Below are 24,242 nucleotides of genomic sequence, written 5' to 3'. Positions count from 1 at the left end.
TGTCTGTCTGTCTGGCGGCTGAGGATCCTCTGAGCCTCTGACTCCTATCCCAGTCCCAGGCTCCTCCAGCCCCCACAAGCACCACCCCCTGCCTGTGGGCCAGGCCTGGTTTGACTCACGGTGTGTGGTGTTTTCATTCTTGCAGGGCCGTGGGCGTCATCTCCTACCTCAGGTGAGCGGACCCTGCCCTGTCGCCCCGTCCAAGCTGACCCCTTCATGTAGGCCACACACACTGCTGGCCACTGCCTACCTAGATCAGCCCCGAAACCCAGCGGGCAGCTATTTTGAGACCAGGCAGGAGGCCAACCCTGATAAAAAGGTTTCCTTTAGCGCTTCTCACTAACAGCCAGCTGTCACGAGGCAGAGCTTAGCCACTTCCCTGCAGGTCTGGGGGCTTGCCCATGGGGCACATAGTGACCACTGCTGCCTTGAAGGTGCTAGTGGTATAGCCTGAGCTTGGATCTCCTCTGTGGGCTGAACCTTGATCTCTACCCTGGTAAATGTTGGTCCTACTCTAAGCTGACCTTGAATCCCATCCCCTTCTGAACCTGAAGCCTCGGATTAAGGCTGGGCACCACCTCACACTGACCTTCATACCTGGATCAGCTTGAACCCAGATACGTCCCTCACATTAAGGCCAAATCCATATCCGAAGCTGAAGCCCTGTCTCTCTCCTAGTTTGGACATGAGTCCCCATGTCAGGATAAGGACGAGTGACCACCCTAGGATGGGTCTTTATATCTACCTAGGTCAGAGCCAAGACACCACCTCAGGCTTGGTCATATCCCCTCCTCAAGCCGAGCCTTCTACAGGACAAGTCCTAACCCCCACCTCAGGCTGATTCTTCCTTGATCCCTATCTCAGCCTAAGCCTGGATGACATCCTAGTCTGAGCCCTGAGAACAGCTCTAGGCTTTGCCTGGCTCCCTACTCCAAGCCATTCCTGGATCGCTGTGGTCCAGCCTGAGGCATCTGCTAGAGCCCTCAGGTCTAGACGAGTGTAGTGCATATCCAGCCAGGGACTCTTCTCTAGAGTCAGCCTCCCCCTTCCCGGCTTTCAGCCTGACCTGCTCATCCCCTTTTGCTGGAGAGAGTGACCGTGCCACCCTGCTGAACGTTTTGGAGGGGCGGGTCTCTTGGAGCAGTCCCATGGCTGCCCATCTGAGTGAGGATGCCAAGGACTTTATCAAGGCCACACTGCAGAAGACCCCCAGGTGAGTGCACCCCTGTCCCTACACCTGCCCAAGCTCTGGTCACCCTGTCATGGGACCACCGGACTGACTAGCCCACCTGTTTTTCTTCCTCCTCCAGGGCCCGGCCTAACACTTCCCAGTGCCTTGCCCACCCCTGGTTCCTGGTAAGTAAGCCCATCTTGGACTCAGCGCCCTGCTCTGCAGAGAGGGAAACGAAGGCCGAGGTGTCTCCTCAGCATGGGTTGTTCTGCCTGCTGTCCGCAGTTCAGAGGTCATCAGTCCCTTCGTATAGGCCAGGGGGTCCTGGACCCTCGACAGAGAATTGCTAGGCAGCTAGAAACAAGGCGTTCCTTCTGCTTTTGTGGGCATCTGGGTAAGGGTCTTGCCCTCAGAGTGTCTGAGTGGAGGAGGTCCTGAAGCTTGCAGTGGGGGCCAGTCCGCTGCCTCTGCCTTTCTGGGCCTGGGCATCCTCAGAGGGACCCCACCAGGGTACCAGTATCTCTTTGTCACCATAGCCACTCCCCTCCCACTGCAGAATTCCATGCCTGCTGAGGAGGCCCACTTCATCAATACCAAGCAACTCAAGTTCCTTCTCGCCCGAAGTCGCTGGCAGGTGAGTCCCCCTTTCCCAGGAAAGAGGTGCTGAGGCCAGGGAAGGGAACCTGAATCTAGTTGTGTTCCGCTTAGGCCAGGAGCACAGGGGTCAGGTTGGCCTGTTTCCATGCTTCTGGGTTCCCTTGAGTGTGCCAGGTATTGGGGGGCAGAACAATAGAACACTCGATACAGAAGACCCAGATGTCCTGGGTAACCCTGCTGGGCCCCATGGAAGCATAGAGGCAGTGAGCACCCCACCCCTGCCATGCCCAGCCATGCCCAGTGGATGTTCCTCTGTCCTCCTTTCCAGCGCTCCTTGATGAGCTACAAGTCTATCCTGGTGATGCGCTCCATCCCTGAGCTGCTCCAGGGTCCTCCAGACAGTCCATCCCTAGGGGTGGCCCGGCACCTGCGAGGGGAAGCCAGTGGCTCCTCTAGCTCATCGTCTTCCTCGGACAACGAGCTGGCCCCCTTTGCCAGGGCGAAGTCACTGCCGCCTTCCCCTGTGACTCACTCCCCACTACTGCATCCTCGGGGCTTTCTGCGGCCTTCAGCCAGCCTCCCAGAGGAGACAGAAGCCAGCATGCCCCCTGCTGATGCAGCCCTGTCAGCATCCCCCCAGGGTGCTGGACCTCCGGCAAGCCCAGGTTGCGTGCCCCGACACACTGTCATCAGCAGCTTGTTCTACCAGCAAGGTGGTGAGAGTTCCGAGCGTGGGAGCAAAACCTTGGGTGCCAAGAGGCACCCGGCTCGGAGGCGGCACCTGCTGAAGGGCGGGTACATCGCAAGGGGCCTCCCTGGTCTTCGGGAACCACTGATGGAGCACAGTGTGTTGGAGGAGGAGGCTGCTAGGGAGGAGCAGGCCGCTCTGATGACCAAGACGCCCTCCTTTGAGACTGCCCTGAGACTACCTAACTCCAGTACCCGAGAGGTCCCAGGCCGAAGCCGCTCCCTGGACCACAACCCACCAGACATCACTGGCCCCTCTCCTGAGGAATGTGGGGGGCAATACCTCTTCCCACCCTCCTCAGGGGTGACTCATGAAGTCACTGCCAAAGACATGGGGCACTCAAAGGGGTTCTTGCAGGGGTCTGCCCCCTGTTCACCTGCTAGTGGTGACTTGAGGCCTGCTAAGAAAGAGGGCTCTTCCCAGGACAGCTGTAGAGGGAAACCACCCTCTTCCTGTCGCTCTGACCTGGGTTCTGGCTCCCAGGAGGGGTGCAGCTCTCCATCATCACAATCGCTTGGCTCTTTACCTCCACAGTCATTGAAGAAGGACCTCTTGGCACTCTCCCTCTCAGGACAGCCTCAGACAGCCCCATTCCCAAGCCAAGCAAGCCCCCTTCCTGGTTCTAAGGAGCCTCAGGACAGCTCTCTACAGGGAAGGCCCTGTCCGGGTCCCTCCAGTTTCTCAGGGCCAGCCTCCCAAGTGGGTGCCTCCCTAGATACTGAAGGCTTGTCTGAAGCTGAAGACACATTTGACCTCACACCCCCCCTGCAGCGGCCACAGGAGCAGGCCACCACCCGGAAGTTCTCCCTGGAATCCCGTGGGGGCTACGCAGGGGTGGCAGGCTATGGTACCTTTGCCTTTGGCGGGGATGCAGGGGGCATGCTAGGGCAGGGTCCTCTTTGGGCTAGGATGGCCTGGGCTGTGTCCCAGTCCTCAGAAGAGCAGGATGAAGCTGGGACCGAGAGCCCTAAACCTCTAGACAGCTCCATGCCCATTGCTGAGGCCAGTGGGGTTCCCCTAAGGACTTCTCCGAGCTTCCCCCCATGGCAGGAAGTTGAGCAGGTTTCCCTGGTACAGATCCGGGATCTGTCTGGTGATGCGGAAGCAGCTGACACTATCTCCTTGGACATTTCTGAGGTAGATCCTGCCTACCTCAACCTTTCTGATCTATATGACATCAAATATCTCCCCTTTGAGTTCATGATCTTCAGGAGGGTCCCCAAACCTGTAGAGCAGCCAGAGTCACCTGACTCTGAAACTGAGGCCGGCCAAGGGCTGGCAGACTTCCTAGAGGAGGCAGCGTGGCCCTGGCCCGGAGAACTGGGCTCGCATACCGGCTTGGAAATCACAGAGGAGTCAGAGGAGCCAGAGGACCTGGAAGCACTGCTGGGAGAAGCTGCCCTGGGCAGAAAACGCAAGTGGTCCCCTTCCCGTGGCCTCTTCCAGTTCTCTGGGAGGTGCCTGTCAGGGGAGGAGCCTGTGGAGCTCGGGCTGCGCCAGAGGGTGAAGGCTTCCATGGCTCACATCTCCAGGATCCTGAAGGGCAAGCCGGAAGGTGACCTCCCCCGACATCTCTCATGTCCACATGTCCCTTGTGCTGTACCCATGGGGCTACTTCATCCTCATGTGCCCTCTCAAGTCCCATTGTCTGCCTCCCTGTTCTGTGCTACTCACACCAACTGGCCTGACTTCACAGGACTTGGCTGAAATTCTAGGATCCTCTCTGCAGCCATGACACCCCTCCTTAATGGGTATCTGAGACCATCCCTGACACGTAACAGCTGCAGGGGCCTGGAGCCAGCAGCAGGGTCAGACCTTTGGGGAGAGAGGGGGTTCATGGGTCAATTCACCAGACCCCAAATCTCTGGCACAGGAGCCACTCCAAATCCAGACTCTCTGACACGGCCCTCAGTGACCCCATTTCCCTTCCTCTTCAGAGCCTCCATGGCCCCTGGGTTTCCTAACCCTGGGCCCAGCCCCCACGTACCCCGCAGCCATCTATCTATGTCCTGTGCTCAGGCCTGTGTCCTGACAGACTGTAGCCAAGGGAGGTTGGTGGTGGCTTCAGCAGCTTAGTTCTGGTTTTGCACATGCTTCCTAAGGTCCTGGTCTTTCCCCTGGCCGATTTCCCAGCGTGAGGAAGCTGATGCTGTCTTGCTTCTCCCCATAAGCTCCTGGCCCTCTTTCTCCTGCAGGTCCTGAGAAGGAGGAGCCCCCCAGGAAGAAGGCGGGTCTGGCTTCTTTCCGGCTGTCAGGCCTGAAGGGCAGGGACCAAGGTGAGCAGGGATCACAACTGTGGGAGTCCAGCGTGGGTTTCTGGTGTAGAGGTCTAAGCAGTTTTGGAAGGCTTCTTTCTGTTGAAGCCGAGGGAAGAGCTGAGCAGGGCCTAGCCTGGGCTATCTGGTCAGGAAGTCTCCTCTCAAGGGTTATCTTACACCCCCTCTCAGCGCCGTCCTTCCTAAGAGAGCTTTCAGATGAGACTGTGGTCCTGGGCCAATCAGTGACACTGGCCTGCCAGGTGTTGGCCCAGCCAACGGCCCAGGCTACCTGGAGCAAAGGTAAGGAGCTGCCCCAGAGACTGGGTGCTGGATTGGTGCTGACAAGCAGCAACCACAGTCCCAGTGGGATGCTGTGGCTGTCCTGGGGAAAACCAAGGCTGACTTTGTTTTGACACAGATGGGGCCCTCCTGGAGAGCAGTGGCCACCTCCTCATCTCGTCCACCCTGAAGAACTTCCAGCTGTTGACCATCCTGGTGGTGAAAGAGGAGGATCTGGGTACATACACCTGCTGTGTGAGCAATCCGCTGGGGACAGCCGTCACTACAGGTGTCCTCCGGAAAGCAGGTGTGTAGGCCACACCAGACGTCTCTGCCAGGCCAAGGAGGCTGGGCTGGGGGTTCCAGGAGGCCCTGATCTTGATTAGTGAGCAGGACGTTGCTGGCTTCTTATGTGAGGGTCCATGCAACTGGGACTCGGAGGGAAGTCAAGAAAAGTCAGAGGTAGATAATGCTGCTAATGTCACATCTCATGTCAATCAGAGCTTTCTCTCCAGATGGTTCCTCCTCATTTTCTTGTACTGCTTTCTGAATTGGTTCATGCAGCATCCACGCATTTCTGGAGCACTGAGAAAGAGACTATTGGCCTGCCTCTGGTACCCGTCCATCACTGGGTGGCCTGCCTGTATGCCTTATGCTAGGGCACTCAGAAGAGATGAGGCACAAACCAGGGCCACTCCCTAGGGTCTTGAGTATGCCCGGTGAGATGCCAGCTGAGATCGTGACAGAGATAGCCAGGCAGATATCCCTGCATCCCCACAGCCTCTTCCCCTCATCCATTCTTGAAACCCCTCTCCAGAACCAGTAGAGGTTGTTGAGAGTGAGATAGGTGTAGCCAGAGATTGCTCCTTGTGGGTCAAGCATCCATGCCGATCATAGGGTTGCCCTTGCAGAGCGCCCCTCGTCCTCTCCACGCCCAGAGGTGGGGGAAGTGTACACGGATGCAGTGCTGCTGGTCTGGAAGCCCGTGGAATCCTGCGGCCCAGTGACCTACATAGTGCAGTGCTGTATAGAAGGTACAGGCTTCCCGAGGCTTAGGCCTCTGTGCAGGGTTGACACGGAGAGGCACTGTGGGTGTGTCTGCTCTGTGTCTGTGGGTGGCCTCAGGAAAGGAGTTCCCTTGATTCGTCACGACTGCTTCTCACTCTCTCCTGTGTGGTCAGGAGGCAGCTGGACCACCCTGGCCTCTGACATCTCCGATTGTTGCTACGTCACCAGCAAGCTGTCTCGGGGTGGCATGTATACTTTCCGAACAGCGTGTGTCAGCAAAGCAGGAATGGGCCCCTACAGCAGCCCTTCAGATCAAGTCCTCCTGGGAGGGCTCAACCACCTGGGTAAGCTTTGAGGTGAATGGGGCAGAGAAGGGTGGCCATCAGATCAGGCATAGACACCCTCTTACCCATGGATGATCTACTTGCCTGTATTCAGCATTCAGAGCTTACACTCCCTGGGAACCCTAGCATCTTCCTGTCCCCCTTCACTCACCAGCTCCCTCTTCATGTTACCCTGGGAGTTGATCCGTGGTTGATTTTTACTTCACTGGGTGCTGTGTTTGCATCTGATGGGAGAGTGCTGTGGTTGATTGGAAATGGCTGGTGTAGACTCAAGAACGGCAGGTGTCATTTGATTGCTATCTGGTTCCACCCTGGAATGCCCTCTGCCATTATCACACACCAGTCAGTCAAGATGGCAGACTCTGCCAGGACCCTCCCTTGTCCAAGTTTCTTCTCCAATGCATACAAAATTGTTCAAGGAATGAGGGGTCAAAGTGTATGGGATCCTAAAGAAGAGCTACTTTTCTAGGGCTTGGGAAGGGACTATGAGAGATGTGAAGGACAGGGCTACCTGGATGTCCCTCCCTGACTAGGTCTCCTATCTCCTTCTACAGCCTCTGAGGAGGAGAGTGGCCGGGGGAGGCCAGCCCAGCTGCTCCCCAGCACAAAGACCTTCGCCTTCCAGATGCAGATCCGGAGGTGCAGGGGTGTCTGCAGAGGGTGGTAGGGTGGGACGGTCATGCCCAGAGTCCCTGTGCTGCGGTACACCTGTCACTGGCCCCTTACCTTATCTGCTCATTGAGCTTGGTCCCTGCTGCTCTAAGTGTGGGGACTCCTCACAAGCGCCCCCCCCCCGTGTTTCCTTTATGCAGGGGCCGCTTCAGTGTGGTACGGCAGTGTAGGGAGAAGGCCAGTGGGCGGGCGCTGGCTGCTAAGATTGTCCCCTACCGGCCTGAGGACAAGACAGCTGTGCTAAGAGAATATGAAGCACTCAAGAGACTGCATCACCCACATCTGGCCCAACTCCACGCCGCCTACCTCAGTCCCCGGCACCTGGTGCTCATCCTGGAGCTGTGCTCTGGCCCTGAGCTGCTACCCTGCCTGGCAGAGAGGTGAGGGGTAGCACGGGTTGCCTGGGAGACAGGCAGGCAGATGGCTCTGGGAGGGACCGTGAGAACTGTGACCACATCAAGCAGGGACTCGGCGGAACCCGATGCTTCTTTTTGGCTTTTGCCAGGACAGTGTTCTCTGCCTTCCCCGCGTGTGCCTAGCCCTGGCAGGACACCCCCACCTGCCTTGGGCCCATTCTGAGCCCTCTGTGCCCCTAGGGACTCCTACTCAGAGTCTGACGTGAAGGACTACCTGTGGCAGATGCTAAGTGCCACCCAGTACCTGCATGCCCAACGCATCCTGCACCTGGACCTGAGATCTGAGAACATGATGGTCACTGAGTACAACTTGCTTAAGGTGGTGGACCTGGGCAATGCTCAGAGCCTCGGTCAAGAGAAGGTCCCACCCCCTGAGAACTTCAAAGACTACCTAGAGACCATGGGTGCGTATGTGACTCCCGGTCTGTCGGGGGAGGGAGGGAGCTCATCCCTATCTGGCTTCCCTCCCTCCCAGCTCCACTGACACCTCTCACATGCTGGGCATCTGGGCTCAGATGTCCAGCATGTCATCTGTCTCCTCCACTGACATCTACCACCTGACCCACCCAACTGTGCCCAACCACCTGTATCCACCCATGTTCCTCTGCAGCTCCGGAACTCCTGGAAGGCCAAGGGGCTGTTCCACAGACAGATATCTGGGCTATTGGTGTAACAGCCTTCATTATGTGAGTCCCTCAGGTGTCTGGGGAAGCTGTGCTAGGTGGGTGCGACAAGCCCCACACACAGAGCCCTGTGAATCCCCACAAATACATCCAGAATTTGGTCTCCATATGCCACCATTCATTATGGTGAGCTTGGTGTCCCTACATCTCCTATCCATCCCTGAGCGTCTCCTGTGCCTCTCACCCATGCAGGCTGAGTGGCGAGTACCCCGTCAGCAGTGAGGGGACTCGCGACCTGCAGAAAGGCTTGCGCAAGGGACTCATCCGGTTGAGTCGCTGCTATGCAGGGCTGTCTGGAGGTGCCGTGGCCTTCCTGCAGAGCTCACTGTGCGCTCGACCCTGGTAAGGAGTCCAACCTGTGCTCCACCTGCTCTCCGGGGCCCAGCCCACGGTGCTGGCTTCACCCACCGTGCACCCTTCCCTCTCTGTTTGTCTCGCCCTACACCCCGCCCTCCCAGCCTAACCCTCAGACCCTGGATGGTTCACTTAATGTTTCAGGGGCCGCCCATGCGCCACCACCTGCTTACAGTGCGGGTGGCTGACAGAGGAGGGTCCCGCCGGTTCCAGACCCACGCCTGTGACATTCCCCACCGCGCGATTGCGCGCCTTTGTGCGCGAGCGTGAGAAGCGACGGGCGCTACTCTACAAGAAGCATAACCTGGCCCAGGTACACTGAGGTCCTGCTCTGCAGGGGAAGATGTGCCTCGCCACATGAGCACACCTGCGCCAATAAAAGATGCAAAACAGCCAAAGTTTCCTGCCTCATTGAGTCACCTTCCTGGCGTTTGGGATCTTCATTCATAGAGTTCTGGAACTTGAGAATCACTTGTGCCCCAAGTGATATCCACTCACCCATCCTCAATAAACCAATTAAAATGTGGCTCCATTGGGAGGAGGGACAGAGACATAGCAAACCCCTCAAGTCGATCTTCAGCATCTGAAGTAGGACTTAAAGTTTAGAGGGCCAAGGATATGCACACCTCAGCAGTGCCGGCCAAGATGCGGTCTCATCCATCCTGGTCATCTGGGTTTCACCTACATCTTGTGAACTGCGCTGATAGGTTGATAGAACTGTTTGAAATCTTTTTCGGAGATAAGTGGCCCCTCTGAATGGTGACTTTTTCTGGGGTGGGGGTGGAGGGACAGCGATGACTCCTATTTCTTTAGGGTCTTTTGATAAACTTGAGAGACACAGGTGCTTCTTTAGAACATTATTGCTGCCAGGCTGGTAACAACTGGAGCAGATCCCCCAGGAACCTTTGGCTCTGGAAGCCTGAAGTGGTGTAGTGATGGTCTCATATCCTGTTCCTGTAGTTCTGTTAATCTTTGGGCCTCAGCTCCTCCTCATCACAGAAACCTGCTGGCCTCTCCCCTGCCCTAGTGTGCAGCTGTGACCTGAACATCTTGGTTGTGACAGGACTTGGCCAAGAGATCACTCAGGAGGTACTGCTGGGGCTGGACAGATGGCTGAGTGGTTAAGAGCACTGACTGCTCCTCCAGAGGTGCTGAGTTCAATTTCTAGCAACCGCATGGAGGCTCACAACCATCTCTAGTGGGATCTGATGCCCTCTTCTGGCACAAAGGTGTACATGCAGACAGAGTACTCATACAGAAAATAAATATTTGAGGGGGTAAGAAGCCATGAACCCCTGAGGTCTTTATCTAGGTCTTGTCTTGGGATTGCTGGTTCACGGCCATGGTGAAAACCAAGCCACCCTGCAACACTACCTATAGTGTGTGTGGCCTTGGATCCCCTGCTTTTACACATGGATGTCCTGATGAGGTCGCCCCATTGCATTCTCACCAGAGCCTGTGGTGAGGAAACCCACCACCGCCTCTTCCAGAGCAGGAAAAAAACACTCCCCTTGGCCAGGATCCAAAAAGCAGTTTTGCCCTCTCCCTGGAGGGCTGACCCGAGGGACCTCCCCACAGGGCCTTGACTCTAAGATCCTAACGTCCAGTAACCAGCACACTAAAAAGCAAGCCTGTGACACTCAGATGCCTGAAGGCTAGTCCACCTCAGGACTGCAGAAGCTCAGGCAGGGGCATCTAGAAGCTGGCAAGGAGAGAGGTCCCTCTCTTGGAATAAACCCCCTTGCAGAATCTAACCTTGGGGGGCAAGCCCTTTCAGCCAGAGCCAGACCTCTTCTGCCATGGATAGAAACAAGGCTTTGCTCCCATTTTATCATGGTCATAGGCCAGCAATTCCAAACCAGTCTGAGAAAGACCCCGAGTGTTCATGCCCAGCAGTTTCTCCTGATTTTCACTTGGTCAAAGACTGACTCGCGCGTTGTTGATACAGATGTCCTGGAGGCAAGCTGCAGCCACACTTGCTTATAGCTGGGTGCCAGGGGTTGCTACTCTGACTAGTCTCCTGTGGCTGAGAGGCTTTGAGGCACCAGTCGGTACTGTCTCTGCTTTTTGAGAGCATCCAAGCTGGAACCAATTCTTGTTTACTGGCCCCTTAGGTCTTTTTGCACCTAGGGTACCTTGATCTCAGAACTGGGACTGGTCCTCATCTCGCCAATCTTCCCACTGCCCCCACCTCCCTGCTGTCCTGATTTCACCAGGGCCTGTGCAGACACGCCCCTCGTTGGTTGCTATAATATAATATATACAATAATAATATAGCATAATATAGCACTCGGGGCTGCTGAATATGTGACCGGGATCATTTATCTTCTCATTTGGGAGGGGAAAGTCCAAGTCTGTGCCCCCACGACTCTGCCTCTGGTGACAGCCCCTGACTGTGTCACACCCTAGTGGATGGCACTGATAAAAGATAAAATGAGATGTCATCATGTTAATTATGAAAACCAGAGGGTGGGAGAATGGGATAACAGCTAAAGCCACAGATGCAAACATACTACGGAATCTGGGCTTCAAGGTCCACCCACTGGGATAGAGCTCAGCCACTGCTATGATGGAGCTCAGCCACTGCTGTGATGGAGCTTAGCCACTGCTGTGGAAGAGCTCGGCCACTGCTATGGTAGAGCTCAGCCACTGCTATGATGGGGCTCAGCCATTGCTATGGTAGAGCTCAGCCACTGCTATGGTAGAGCTCAGCCACTGCTATGATGGAGCTCAGCCACTGCTATGGTAGAGCTCAGCCACTGCTATGGTAGAGCTCAGCCACTGCTATGGTAGAGCTCAGCCACTGCTATGGAAGAGCTCGGCCACTGCTGTGGTAGAGCTCAGCCACTGCTATGATGGAGCTCAGCCACTGCTATGATGGAGCTCAGCCACTGCTATGGTAGAGCTCAGCCACTGCTATGGAAGAGCTCAGCCACTGCTGTGGTAGAACTCGGCCACTGCTGTGGAAGAGCTCGGCCACTGCTATGGTAGAGCTCAGTCACTGCTATGATGGAGCTCAGCCACTGCTGTGGAAGAGCTCGGCCACTGCTATGGTAGAGCTCAGTCACTTCATTAATCTATGTCCTTGAGTCTCACTCACTGCGTGGTGTCTGCTCCACCACAGGAGTTCCTGGCTGGACGTGTACTCCCTCAGCAGGGGCCCCACTAGGGCCCATATTAACAGCACAACACTAGACTTACAGAACCCAGTATTTGGCTTCAGTCATGGACTTCATCCTTCCTCAGGACCTGTGTCCAGCTCTTTTCCAAAGCCATGGCTAGGGCTATGAGCACATGTTGGTCTCAACCACACGGCTGTCCCCTCTGTCCCGTTTGTCAGGGTTTCCTTGCCCCAGAAATTACACACACAGCATTGTCTATAAGCCACAGCCAGTGCTGATGCATGATACATTTACCTGCTAGGCTTCCCCTGCCTGGAACAAACATGTGGAAGTGTCATGGGGCATCCTCTTCAGAGAGAGCTGGTTACAGGTCAGGAGCAAGATGATGAGCCACGTGAGAAAGTACCCACCAACCCCAGGGGATCAAGACCTTTTGGTGTCACACACACACTCAACACACATGTGGAATAAAGAACACGTGGAACCTCCAGGTTGCCACGCCTGTGTGGGAAAGAGCTGTCTTAGATCTGGTGACCTGTGAGCCTCGTTTCTTCAGTGACTACCTCCTTGAGCCACGTCTGCCCAGCATGTCAGTTTTTTCTTCTTTTGCTTTTTAACTGTGTGTGCGAGAGGGGGTTTTAAGCAGTGTGTGAGTGCAGATGCCCTCAGAAGCCAGATGTGTAATTCCTGGGAGGCGGAGTTACAAGCAGTTGTGAGCTGCCCAATATGGGCGCTGGAGCCAAAGTCAGTTCAAACTCTGCCAAAGCAGCATGTGCCTTTATCCGCTGAGCCACCTTACCAATCAAGGTCCCAGTTATTTTACCCACAGGATAAGCAGAGGACACTGTTCCAGATAACCGTTTATTTAAATGTTTCCCTTTCAATAAATAAAAGCTAAAACTCCCGGAAGTGTAACATGAAAGCAGTCACTGCTGGCTCCTGTGTGCTCGGGAAGGGACTGTGTGGCTCACTCTGCAAGGCAGGCAGCCACGGGCAGTGTACCCAAACTAGCCAGACGCCAGGGGAGCCCCTCTGAAGGCAAAACCAGACAAGTCTCAAAACAGAAGGGTGTGTTCAAGTGCTGTTTCTGAGTTCCACGTCTGGGCCCGTTTTGTGCTGAATATAAAGATTTAGGATCCGCCCCCAGCAGACTTCAGGCTGCTGCCTGCTCATCCTTCCCTGTGGCCACACCAACCACGGCAAGGACTCTGAGCAGCCCTTCCATTTACTGGACCAAATCCTGAGACGCTGGTGGGCTTGAAGCTGGCTCCCTACCTAACCTTGCCTAGTTCATTTCGGGGATGGCATGGCACGCTTTTTGGCACAGCAGTGTGGACAGGCCTGGATTACTTCTGGAAAAGCCCATCACATCACTGGAACCTTGAGTCAGAAGTGCTGGTGACACATGGGACTTAGTGATTTGGTGAGGGCTTTTGGCACTAAGTGCCATCAGTGGTGGGGAGGATCCCCCCCACTGAGGACAGAGCCCGGCCCAGTGTACTCCCGCTCTTTCTGTCTCTTGAGACCGAGGACTTGTGATCCCCAAGTGTGGTCAGAAAGGCACTGTGTGCATCTCCTAATACTCACAGAACATCATCTGCCTCCTGGGCCTCTGTGTGGTCAGGGCAAGGGACCAGGAGAGGTGAAGGGACTTCTCTAGACTATCTGGGTTACTGGGGACCAAGGGTGTCCCCAGGTACACCTATGAGCCTGCAGATGGTCATAGGGGTTGGGCTACTAGACAAAGGTGAGAAGAGGGGCCGGAGTGTACCTGAGAAGGGGGTCTCAGGGAAAATAAACAGCAGTGACCCATCTGTGGCGCTGTAGAAGGAGAGATGACCAGCTTCATAGTCCAGAAAGATCCCCACACGCTTGGGAGGGTCCCGTAGGGGGGAGAAGGCCCGCTCGGTGGAATTATAGAAACTCCCCAGGAACACCAGAATCCAGAACCCGTTGCCAGCTGACAGCTCCCCCTTCTCCTTCCTGTTGACATTTTCTTTACATACACCAAGCGCCCAGCTGGTACGGTCCCCAACTTCTACCTCCCAGTAATGGCGGCCAGAGGTAATGCGTTCCTGGCCTAGCACGCAGGGGCCTGGGTCAAACCGCTCCGGGCTGTCAGGCAGGGCCTGCCGCTGGTCACCACGCTGCACACTCCTCCGGTCCTCAGATAAGACCAGCTCTGGGTTGGCGGTGTCTGGGTCCAGAGTTATGTCCCCTGTGGAGAAGCCCGAGGTCAACCACACTCCCAAGTCAGCCCCCATCCGCTCTGGCAATCAGCCAAACCCTCCCCTGCTGTTGGCTGGAGCCTCAGGTTGAACTATCCCCAGTGAAGAACTTCACCTCCCTGGGAAAAAACACCTACTCTATCCTTACCCAGAATGTTCTAGAAACCAGAACCCACATCTACTTCTGATGAGAGGGCATTCTGACTGCTTGTTTACTACACAGTTGAGGGTGACCTTGAAGTGTGGATCCTTCTGTTCCCCCACGTCCTGACCACTTTTTACATTTGTTGTTTTCTTTCACTCCCTAATGGAGGACTGGGTTTAGGTGGCAGCGGCACCCTGGGCCCTGTAGGATTCTAACAGGGACAGGCTCAGGAACTTCCCAGACCAGTCTCAGGGGACTTCTGGTCTACCTACCTCTGTGCCTGGCGTACCCCCACCCCCATCGACCTTCGACTTGAACCAAGGGCTTAGCAACAGAGTCCATCCCTGGTTCCTGGAAGGCCTGGCAACGCCCTCTGCCAGTCCTAATGGTCCCCTTACATCACACCTGAACTTCTGCTGTTAAGATGGTTCAGGTGGCCTGCTGATGATGTCAGGAGGGGGCTGGTCACCACAGCCAGCTGTGGGACAGAAGAATGTACACTTCAGCCTCATTCATGGGCTCCAGGAGAGGAGAGGAGGCAGGAGTCAAGTTTGCTCATAATGATCTGGCACACTGTACCCAGAACAGAGCCTCCCCCAAAACTCCTTAAAGGTGGGGGTCCAAGGAGATGCTGAGCTGGGGAGCTCATCAAAGTGCCAGGAGGGAAGGAAGGTTCCGTGCCTATCCTCCAGTCTTGTCCACGCATCTTTTTTGTTTTTTTGTTGAGACAGGGTTTCTCTGTAGCTTTGGAGCCTGTCCTGAAACTTGCTCTGTAGACCGGGCTGGCATCAGACTCATAGAGATCCGCCTGCCTCTGCTTCCTGAGTGCTGGGATTTTAGGCATGCATCACCACTGACCAAACACACATTTTTAACTGCAGCTTTTGTAACAGTTAATACTAAGCAAAGTGTCTCCTGGATTTTGTGAGCCACCTTAGCAAATTATTTGACATTAGGTAGGGGCTGTCCTCACAGCCCTTTGGAGGAAGAGCAGGGAGACAGAAATATGGGTACCCCTGGGTCTTGGAAGTGGCACTGAAGTAGGGCAGTCTTGTGAGGCTGGGCCTGATGGAGAACGGCTTGGTTTGGAAATAGCCACGCATGGTAACATGTCTAAAGCAGAGGGAAGTTTCTAGAACAGCTGCTCTAAGTTACTGGATCCATGACAGCTCTGCTCCCAGGACTGAACACCTACCTCGGAACCTCCGCAGGATCTCTACCAGCCCTGGGACCCTGCACACGGTCCTCAGCTCCATGGGCACCACCTCTGGAGGTTGCAGCTTCACATCCTGCACCCTACAGGGGACAACTCAGCTTCATGCCTGGGGCCAGCAGCTGGGCCCCACCCAAACCCTGCCCAGCTGCCCAGGCTCATACCTGCATAGGGCGTCCTTAATGTCCTGCGGGAGGGAGGAAGGGTACACTCGTTACCAAGGCTCATGACCTACCTCATCTTGGGGCTCCCCAGATCATTCCAGCCCCACAAGTGGGATGAGGTCACAGGCCAGACACAGGAATGCTACAGGGGCCTAGAGCCCTGCAGAGAAATGTCCTGGAGGGTAGACCAGGTCCAGATCAAGCTCTGCCTCTTCCTTTCACAGAAAATGATGGGTCACTGCCTACTTTGTCCACAGAATCCCATGTAGCAGGACTCCCTGATACTCTTAGGACAGGACAGGCACATGTGTTTGCCCCATGAAGAGTGCTGTGTCAGGTGAGGCCCCCACTATGTGCCCACTGTGTCCTCTGCCCTCTCTCCTAATACTGTCTCCAAGGTCCCACAGATGCCCCGGCTTGGCCCCATGCCTTGTTTATCCTTCTGTGTCTCTTTATCTAATCTGCACCAGTACCGCAGTCAGTAGCCAAGCTGTGTCCCTCCCTCCTCCAAACCTTGGAATGTAACTGTATTTCAAGATACAGTCTGTCAAACATTACTATTAGATACATCCCAATTTTTTATTGATCAGAGAGGCTCCAAATGCCCCCCCCCCACCAAACACAGGCTTACCACTGCTCTTGGTTACCTACCATAAATAGAAGATAAGCCTCTATTGTTGAAGACACAACACACTTTGGTCGCAGTTCATAGAGAAATCAAGTTGAATGGACCTGGAAATTACCTCCCTGATGGCTAGCTTTCAGAGGACCAAAGTCATCAACGGACTCACTCAAAGGTAGATCCTAGTGCAATGCCAACCTATGAGGCAAGATGTGCCCACTGCAACAATAGTGGCATGGAGGCTATGGGGTAAACAACTGCTTTTTCACTGGATTTGAGACCTGCTCAGCAGGACAAAGGAATTTATGCCTGTAAGGCTGGGGAGGTCATAGGCCCTAGAGGGGAACCTACAACTGTTGCTTTGCTAAACAGACATTTGTCAAACCACCTTCTAAATGTTTATGTTTCTATCTATAGGTAGGTGCTGCCCTCAACCTTGGCTAGAGAAGATTCTCTCTGCAGGAGGCAGCTGCAATGCAGAGAGCCTCAACACTAGTCAAGGTCCCGAGAATGCTCAACCGTCATTTCTGTCCGCATGGGCATCCCCACAAGGGATATCACAGGAGGGAGCGGAGGATGGAGAGAAATGCTGGGAAATGCTGTCTCTGGACCTGACATGTCCACTGGGCTTAAAATTCACAGCAGCTGTGGTTACCCGCACAAGACCAAGCCAGTCAGGAAGTCCAGCATGACGGGGGAGGGCTCATTAGGCCACTGACAGCTTGTCTAGCACGTATGGGCGACATAAACCGGACTCGGGGTCATTTAAATGAAAGAGAGAGAGAGAGAGCAGACAAGGAAAGAGCAAGTGCTGGGGTGGCAGGGAGTAGGGAATAGGTGTATGAAACTTAAAAAAATTTTTTCTTTTTTGTTTTTTTGGGGTTTTTTTGTTGGTTTTTCAAGACAGGGCTTCTTTGTATAGCCTTGGCTGTCCTGGAGCTCACTCTGTAGACCATGATGGCCTTGAACTCACAGAGATCTGCCTACCTCTCTGCCTCCCGAGTGCTGGGATTATGTGCCACCACCACCTGGTGAGAATCAATGAAATTTCTTTTTCTTTTTTTTTTTTTAATTCTTTTTTAATTAAAATTTCCAACTGCTCCCCGTTTCCCATTTCCCTCCCCCTCCTCCCACATATTGCCCCCTCCCCCCGCTCCCCTTCCCCTATCCCCACTCCTCTTCTCCTCCCCCCAGTCCATTCCCCCTCCCTCTCGATACTGAAGAGCAGTCCAAATTCCCTGCCCTACAGGAAGACCAAGGTCCTCCCACTTCTATCTAGGTCCAGGAAGGTGAGCATCCAAACAGGCTAAGCTCCCACAAAGCCAGTTCATGTATTAGGATCGAAACCTAGTGCCATTGTCCTTGGCTTCTCATCAGCCTTCATTGTCCGTGAAATTTCTTTAAAAAAAAAAAAAAATCACAGCAGGGAGGTGATGTTGCACACCTTAATCCTAGCACTCAGAGGTTGAGGCAGGCAGATCTCTGTGAGTTCAAGGCCAGCCTGGTCCTCAGAGTGGGTTTCAGGACAGCCAAGGCTACAAAAATCCAAGGAAAAGAGGAACAGGAGGGGAGCAGGCAGTAGTGGGGTACAAGTGGGGGAACGATGGGGGGCACGGGTACAGCTAGGCACCCACCACATACAAAAACAAATTCAAATCTGGTACTCGCACAGATCTCTGCACCCCCAACTCCAAGTCACCCCTTCTTCCTAAAACCTTCCAGCATTTTGTTTTCCTATAGCCTAGGAGGGTGACTGTGGCTAACAACCTGTACCCTATCACGTCTGATGAACCACAGATGGGTTTGACTTTTCATGTTTCCCATCTGGACCAGTGAGTCTCACTAGTTGCTCACATGAGTATGAGCACCTTATCATGGGTACACATACACACACACCCCACACATGAAAAAACCTTTCCCTAACTACATACAGCAATGTGTATTTATCTTTGAGGAGGGGCATGAGATCTGAATGAACTTAGCGAGCATGTGTGGGCACACACACACACGCACACACACACACACACACACGTTAGGTGAGAGGCGTGTCGGTGCATTTAATCTGCTCTACTGGCATAGGCCTCTGTCTCCTTCCTCTCTGTTCTCTTGGTCTTCCCTTCAAGAGCTCCCAGAGACATTTCTATTTGGCAGGCTCTAACCATCTGACAGCTTGGTAAAGGTCAAAATCCCTGGTGTCTCTTCCCAGTGAGCCACCCTCCTGCTATGTACCCAGCACCTGGGCCCCAGAGGAGCACACTGCCTCCGTCCTCCCTGGAAGGCAAAGGGGCAATCTTAGACCCACATCTACATACCAGGGAGATGGCATCGGGGTGTCGGGTGGCACAAAGCACAGCCAAGTCCCTAAGGAAGGGCAACAGTGAACCCCACAGCTGCACTCAGCAGTCACCCCTGAACCCCATCAATGCCCATTTGACAAATGGGGAGATTGAGGCCCTGAGCCTGTTGAAGGGTCCTAGAACTGACTGCACACTGTTCATGTCCTCTAGACTGCCCTGCGAGAGAGGGCGGAGGGACAAAGTGTTCTCGTTTGGGGGAAATGAAGGCAAGATTCAGGGAAGAGCAGAACTGAGGCATACATCTCGGGGATAACTTTGAAAAAAACATCAAAAAAAAAGCGAGGTGGGAAGGGACCGGCTACGTTTTGAGATGCGTATGGAAATGTAATCCCCACCACGAGGTCTTCCGAGGACGACCTTTCTGCAGTGATTTGTCCTAGTAGGTTCCAAGAGCCCCATCAGAGGCTGCTGCCTGACCGTAACGCCCCAGTCTCACATTGCTGTAGCAGAAAATGAGGGGACGACCCCCCACAAAGATAACCAGACATTCAAGGTGTGAAAGGGTGAAAGGGTTGGGGTGTGAGTCCTACTGAGGCTCTCAGGGTCCAGGAGCAAGGATGAGTAACCAGCGAGGGACAGAAGCGTCCCCCTGAGCTAAATGAGTCCTATCCTGTCCCCCAAAGTACATGGGCTGGCCTACATCCACTCTGCGGTGTCCACAAAGAACATCAGCTGAGGCCAGCCAGCCTGAGAAGATGGGAAGCCGTGGCTGGGACTCCTTTCTCAGTCTGCCTCACTGTATGCCCTCGTTTCATGCCTGTACACTCAACTGACTGGGGGTTGAAAGTAAAATCACATCTGGACTGAACACATGACATTGACTCTTCCCATTATCCCTTAAAAATGGCGCAGCAGCTGTTGACTGCGTGTTCAGAATACTCAGACTCTCCGGTCAGCCCGCAGCAATGGAAGGTAGGCAGAGGATGCCCATAGCTGTTATGCAAACCCTATACCCTTTCGTTTAGGGAACTGGTGCATCCCCGCTGGGAGCCTTGGGGGCTGGCAGCCCTCTCTGTGGACATCAAGGGCTACTTCTCTTTCTTTTATTCATCACACCGAGTGTGGGGTGGCAGAATGCTGGGACACCCGTCTTAGTTGCTGTGATATTTACAGAAGACGGGCAGGCCAGGCTCTCTGTAGACTCGAGTCTGTTATGGACAAGCTCCGCCAACGCTTCCTCACTCCGAATCATTTGCCAGCTCACCCCCCTCACATGGAGCACAGTATGGAATACCAGGCTTGCGTGCGGCCAGAGGTGGAGGCAGAAGGCAGGCAAGTGGCTGGGACTTGGGGCTGCACTGCATGCCCCGTGCTCACCCTGCAATAGGAAGGTGCAGACCCCGTGTGTCTGGAGAGGAAGCAGCGTGCCCAGCAGTGGGGTGAGGGGTGCGGACATGATGTTCCCCTTGGGAGACCTCCAGACATTCCGCCCAGCCCACTCACCTGCAATAACCCCAGCGCTGGCAGCTGGCAGCGGTTCTCGAGCTCTGAGATGAGGGCTGCCAGCTGTGTGCTTTGCTGGCCAAGTCTCGTGGCGCCTTCGCGCAGCCGTGGCAGGACCTCCAGCTCCTCTTCCTCCAGCTTCTGCAGCAGTTGCTGCTCCTCCTCTGCCAACAGGCGGCGCAGCCTCTCAAACTCGCCCAGCACATTCTGCCTCTGGCTCTCCACCATCTTCTGTAGGGCACAAGAAAGACAGCTGAGGGTGAGGCCTGATGCCAGACCAGAGACTGACCATTTGGGGATGCCTACACCCCAAACCCACCATCCTAGGCTGATCAGACACAGAATAGACCACCAGGAGCTGTCTAGACCCCAAGAGCTGACAGCGCATCCAATTTGTCATCCATGGCTGCCCAGATACACCGACAACTCTGGGCGATTCACAACCCAAACCCACCCCTTGAGCCATCAGACCATCAATCTACCACCTGTGGCTACTCAGATTCAAGATCCATTCCTGGGCCCAGCCACACCCAACATCTGTCACAAAGGCCCCAAGTCCATCCCCAGATGTCAGCCAGACCAAGCTGCCATTGCAAAGCTAGATACGCTAACGCCAAATACCTCCCTGACCCCTAAATACACTATGGGAGACCTCCCCATACCTGGCCTGCTCCTGACATCATCCAGATCCATCCTTGGGATCCCTCATGTCTGCTCCCTCTATGACCCTGAACTCAAGCATGTCAGGACCCCAGGAAGGGCAGAAGGACAGAATCAAACTTTAGCATCCTCGATTACACACACACACACACACACACACACTGGCCTGACCACAGGGTGTCTCGGGCTAGTCTGGCATCCAGCTACTGCTCCCTCCTTCACCCCGGACCCAGCACCTGCCTGCCACAAGGCACAGGTTTCCTCAGCCTGGGCTTGGAACAGCATCGCATCCTCCATTTGTTTTCGCAGGTGCTCCAGTGACTTCTCCAGCCTCCCCTGGTGGGATGGAGACCAGGCGGTGCCGTGAGAATCCCGATTAGCATCGGGCCCTATAGGGGGGGCCCAGACACAGAAGTCTGCCTCTTCCCTCCTGACCAACCTCTTCCCCATTGGGCCAAATGAAATTTGTCCGGATAATGGCAGGATACAATGCTCCCCAGTGGCAGGTATCCTCCTGATTTGGCAGTATCCCCTTTAGAGACAAAGGCTACCCCTCCCCAAACTTACCAAATGTCAAGGTTCCTCCTTATTTTTGGTTCTAGCCCTGTGACCCTATGCCAGTCCTGCTGGCCTCTACAGAGTAGACAGCTTGTTCCCTGCTTGGTGGGCGCACCCAGGCTCCCTCATCAGGACACACCCACCAAGCTGGCGCTGAAGACTGAGCTTCCCTCCTCCCTCCAAGCCACGTCCCCCTCCTCTTCCCGTGTGGCCATAAGGGTCACAGCAAGTAAAAGGCTAAGATTTGAGTGTTCCCCAAAATTCCTAGGTTGAAAACCTGATCACCTCGGTGATGAGCAAGATTTTTGGAAGGTGACTAAGATATGAGAGTAAGGCCTTCTGGATAGGATCTCAGAGTCCCTGCTTCTTCCACGGGAGAACACACCAAGAAGGGCGCCACTTGTGAGCCAGGAAGCAGTCCTTACTAGATACACCTTGCCCTTGGACAGCCTCCAGGGCTGTATGCCACAGCTGTCTGTGGATAAGACAGTGGCGGGAACGTACCACGGGGGCTCAAACCAGATGCAGATGTGACTTCCCATCCCACCTTTTCTCCCAGTGCCTCTTCTGGGTTGGATCTGATCCTGATTCCATTCCCACGTCCCTGCAGTTTTGCGGACCCCAGAATGGCAAGCATTCCTATGAACAGGTCAACTGGGCAGCGTGTGTTTGTCTCCAACAGGGTCTATCGACCCAAACCTTATCAACTCCAGGCCTGGACAAGGTGCTGGAGGAAATCCTGATGTCAGTTAGGGAGGGGAGGTGGAACCCAGCTGCCAGCTGGGCTTGGCTGTGATCAGGGCTATGGCAGAAGCCCCGGGCCTGTCCCAGATGCTGTGTAACTTCTCTTGTCAGTTGGCCCCCTCATTATGTACACCTCCAGCTTGAGATCCAGGTTCTGTCCATGTCTTTCCCGTGTTTTCTCCCGGAACACAGGGCCTCACACATGCTAAGCGAGTGCCTTACCAGAGTTATATCTAGCCCTCTCTCTATCTTACTGAGTCATCGGTACTGGTTTTGCACTTACTCTGCAACCCAGGTAGGGCCTGAACTTTGATTTCCCTGTCTCAGCCTCCTGAGTAGCTGGACAGACATGAGCCGCCATACCCAGCCATTTTCTCATAAAAAAAAAATATCCTTATTATCTTGATTACACGTATGTCTGCAAGTGGGATGTGCACCTCAGTGTACATGCCTGTAGAGGCCAGACATGTCAGCTCCCCTTAGAGCTCGGGTTACAGGTAGCTATGAGTGGCCCGGCATCAGTGCTGGGAACTGAACTCGGGCAATCTGGAAGAGCAGTAAACTCTAACTACTGGAGACATCACTCCTGCCCCCATTTCCCCATTTTCCACGCTGAGGTCAGGGGCAGCATTTTAAACAGAGTGACCTTGTGAAGCAGCAGCATGCGACACCAGCAAAAGCTTCAAGTTCTGGTTGCCTTGGGATAGCCTGGGTTCTCTCCTCAGCTCCCAGTTCCCGCCTATGTGAACCCTCCTCCCACCTCTCTGACTTTACTGCAGAACTGGAGGCTCCCCTCTGGGTACTACTCACTCATGGCTCCGGGAGCCACAGCCAAAGAGTGAACTTGTCACCAGAGCCATGGAAGCCAGCATGGCCCAGGGGACCCCATGCCAAGCTCCGATGAGTGGAGGAATGGCAGAGCCACTGATCACAGGTAAAAGCTGTTTGCTGACTTCCTGGTGTCCCTGTTAAACTGTGTCCCCATTCGCAAACCTGCCCAGGGGCTGTGAGGTTTAGGTGGAGGTGAGCGCTTCTGCACAGACACAGATGTAGGCGGGCAGAAGGCAGAGCATCCGTTCTGCAGGAGACACTCTGTCTTGAGCATCCTACTTCCTAGACAGGTCCACAACTGCTGAGACCCCGAAGTCCAGGGCTCTTTCTGGTAACTCCACCTGTTTGGAAAGAGCCCTAGGGTAACAGCTTCTCTGAGTGTTTCTTTCTTTTTCCTTGTGATGCCCTATGCAGGAGAAAATGCTACTTGAGCTGTAACTTTTCTCCTGTTGATCTGTCTTGGCAGCTTAATTGTCAACTCAGACAACGACCCTAACAAGAATGAGGACAAGGCTCTTCTTCTGTAATAGAGCAGTTTTAGTGTTGCCCTGCCAGGATCTGTAGTGTAACTTCTGGAAAGATGTGAGTCCCTTTCAGCACCATCAAGGGGCTTGCGGTGGCAGAAAGGTAAACCCACTGAACCAATGAATCCGGTAAGGCGCAAGTAAGACGAAAACCACAGGGATAGCTCTGTTTATAAGCTTCGATCCCCTGTGCTGAAATCCAAAGCAAAGGAGACTTGGTGCCTGCTTATTCTGGTGACCCGAGTTCATGCTGGGATGGTAACATATTGGCCGAGTGTCAACTCTGACGTCAGCCAAACTGTTAATCTCACAGCGGCCCCTTCAGTTCTCCCAGCCCAATCAAGACTGACTGCCAGCACCCGGTTTTCCCGGAATGCCGGTGCAATCGCATCCTGGGAAAAGCCAGGCTACACTCTGACCACCTCACGGGACCAGGATAACTGTAACTTACACTCCCTCACCCAAGGAGGGACAGTGACGGGACTTCCCTTCGCTCCAGGCACGGACCGGTTGCACCCGGCGGAACGCACCTTGAGGTCTTCGGCCGCGTCCTGCAGCGGTCGTACCCGGTGAGCCCAGTGCTCTGAGCGCTCGCAGGTGGGACACAGCAGGCAGAGGTCGTCGCCGCAGAAGGTGGCCAGCGGCTCGCGGTGCGCCGCGCACACGCCCTGCGGGACGGGTGACGGCGGGTGCAGGCGCCGGGCCATTTCTGCCATTTTGGCGAGCGGGCGATTGGGTCGCAGGTTCCTCTGCGCCGACAGCTCGCGGCACTCGGGACACGCATACGGGCCCTCGGGCTGGCCCCAACAACGTCGGATGCACTCGCGGCAGAAGTTGTGTCCGCAGTCGGTCATCACCGGGTCGGTGAAGTAATCGAGGCAGATGGCGCAGGTGGCCTCCTCCTGGAGGTTGGTGGACAAGTCTGGGGCGGCCATGGTGCGGGTGGCAGCGCCTGGACCAGGCTCTTGGCGGTGCACGGGGATCAGGCTACTCCGCTTGCGGGGGCTGAAGGGGGCACGGGCTCGGGACCAGGTGAACACACTCCCGGCCTCCCGTGTAGTGGGTAAGCCCGGTACTAGGCTCGCAGACTTCCGCCGGAAG

At 54.9% G+C, this 24,242-nt stretch overlaps 2 protein-coding genes across 9 annotated transcripts in view; one reads left to right on the top strand and one right to left on the bottom strand.

The window, feature by feature from the left end:
- Obscn (obscurin, cytoskeletal calmodulin and titin-interacting RhoGEF) overlaps positions 1-8,917 on the top strand; it is a 141,140-nt gene extending 132,223 nt beyond the window's left edge. For all 7 annotated transcript variants that reach the window (XM_057775833.1, XM_057775831.1, XM_057775832.1 and 4 more), the window contains 16 exons: positions 146-172; positions 1,061-1,213; positions 1,311-1,356; positions 1,728-1,805; positions 2,097-4,071; positions 4,712-4,792; positions 4,964-5,074; positions 5,193-5,360; positions 5,965-6,087; positions 6,235-6,405; positions 6,960-7,044; positions 7,218-7,457; positions 7,674-7,897; positions 8,104-8,179; positions 8,369-8,518; positions 8,675-8,917. In XM_057775833.1, coding sequence (XP_057631816.1) covers positions 146-172; positions 1,061-1,213; positions 1,311-1,356; positions 1,728-1,805; positions 2,097-4,071; positions 4,712-4,792; positions 4,964-5,074; positions 5,193-5,360; positions 5,965-6,087; positions 6,235-6,405; positions 6,960-7,044; positions 7,218-7,457; positions 7,674-7,897; positions 8,104-8,179; positions 8,369-8,518; positions 8,675-8,852 — 3,886 coding nt within the window. In that variant the 3' untranslated portion in view covers positions 8,853-8,917. The remainder of the gene's footprint in view (positions 1-145; positions 173-1,060; positions 1,214-1,310; positions 1,357-1,727; positions 1,806-2,096; positions 4,072-4,711; positions 4,793-4,963; positions 5,075-5,192; positions 5,361-5,964; positions 6,088-6,234; positions 6,406-6,959; positions 7,045-7,217; positions 7,458-7,673; positions 7,898-8,103; positions 8,180-8,368; positions 8,519-8,674) is intronic.
- Positions 8,918-12,505: 3,588 nt separating this feature from the next.
- Positions 12,506-24,241, bottom strand: Trim11 (tripartite motif containing 11). Of its 2 annotated transcripts, XM_057775989.1 has the most exons (6): positions 23,672-24,238; positions 20,725-20,820; positions 19,825-20,055; positions 15,403-15,425; positions 15,221-15,321; positions 12,506-13,870 (listed from the first exon to the last, which is right to left on the bottom strand). In XM_057775989.1, exons 1-6 carry the CDS (start codon positions 24,074-24,076, stop codon positions 13,323-13,325), a joined length of 1,404 nt encoding a protein of 467 aa, XP_057631972.1. In that variant the 5' UTR covers positions 24,077-24,238; the 3' UTR covers positions 12,506-13,322. The 2 variants fall into 2 exon arrangements, with proteins under 2 accessions (XP_057631972.1, XP_057631973.1); XM_057775990.1 differs by lacking the exon at positions 20,725-20,820 and having other exon boundaries at positions 23,672-24,241.
- Position 24,242: the final 1 nt, after the last annotated feature.

This window comes from Chionomys nivalis, chromosome 7 (assembly GCF_950005125.1).
Source record: "Chionomys nivalis chromosome 7, mChiNiv1.1, whole genome shotgun sequence".
NCBI lineage: Eukaryota > Metazoa > Chordata > Mammalia > Rodentia > Cricetidae > Chionomys > Chionomys nivalis.
Note: the sequence above shows the minus strand (reverse complement) of the source record. Positions and strands in the feature narration are given on the sequence as shown.

Coding starts and splice junctions, on each gene's coding strand:
- Trim11 (XM_057775989.1), bottom strand. CDS start 24,076: ATGGCCGCCCCAGACTTGTCCACCAACCTCCAGGAGGAGGCCACCTGC. Junction 20,821..23,671: donor ACGCGGCCGAAGACCTCAAG/GTGCGTTCCGCC, acceptor CCATCCCACCAG/GGGAGGCTGGAGAAGTCACT. Junction 15,426..19,824: donor CAGCGCTGGGGTTATTGCAG/GTGAGTGGGCTG, acceptor TCCCTCCCGCAG/GACATTAAGGACGCCCTATG.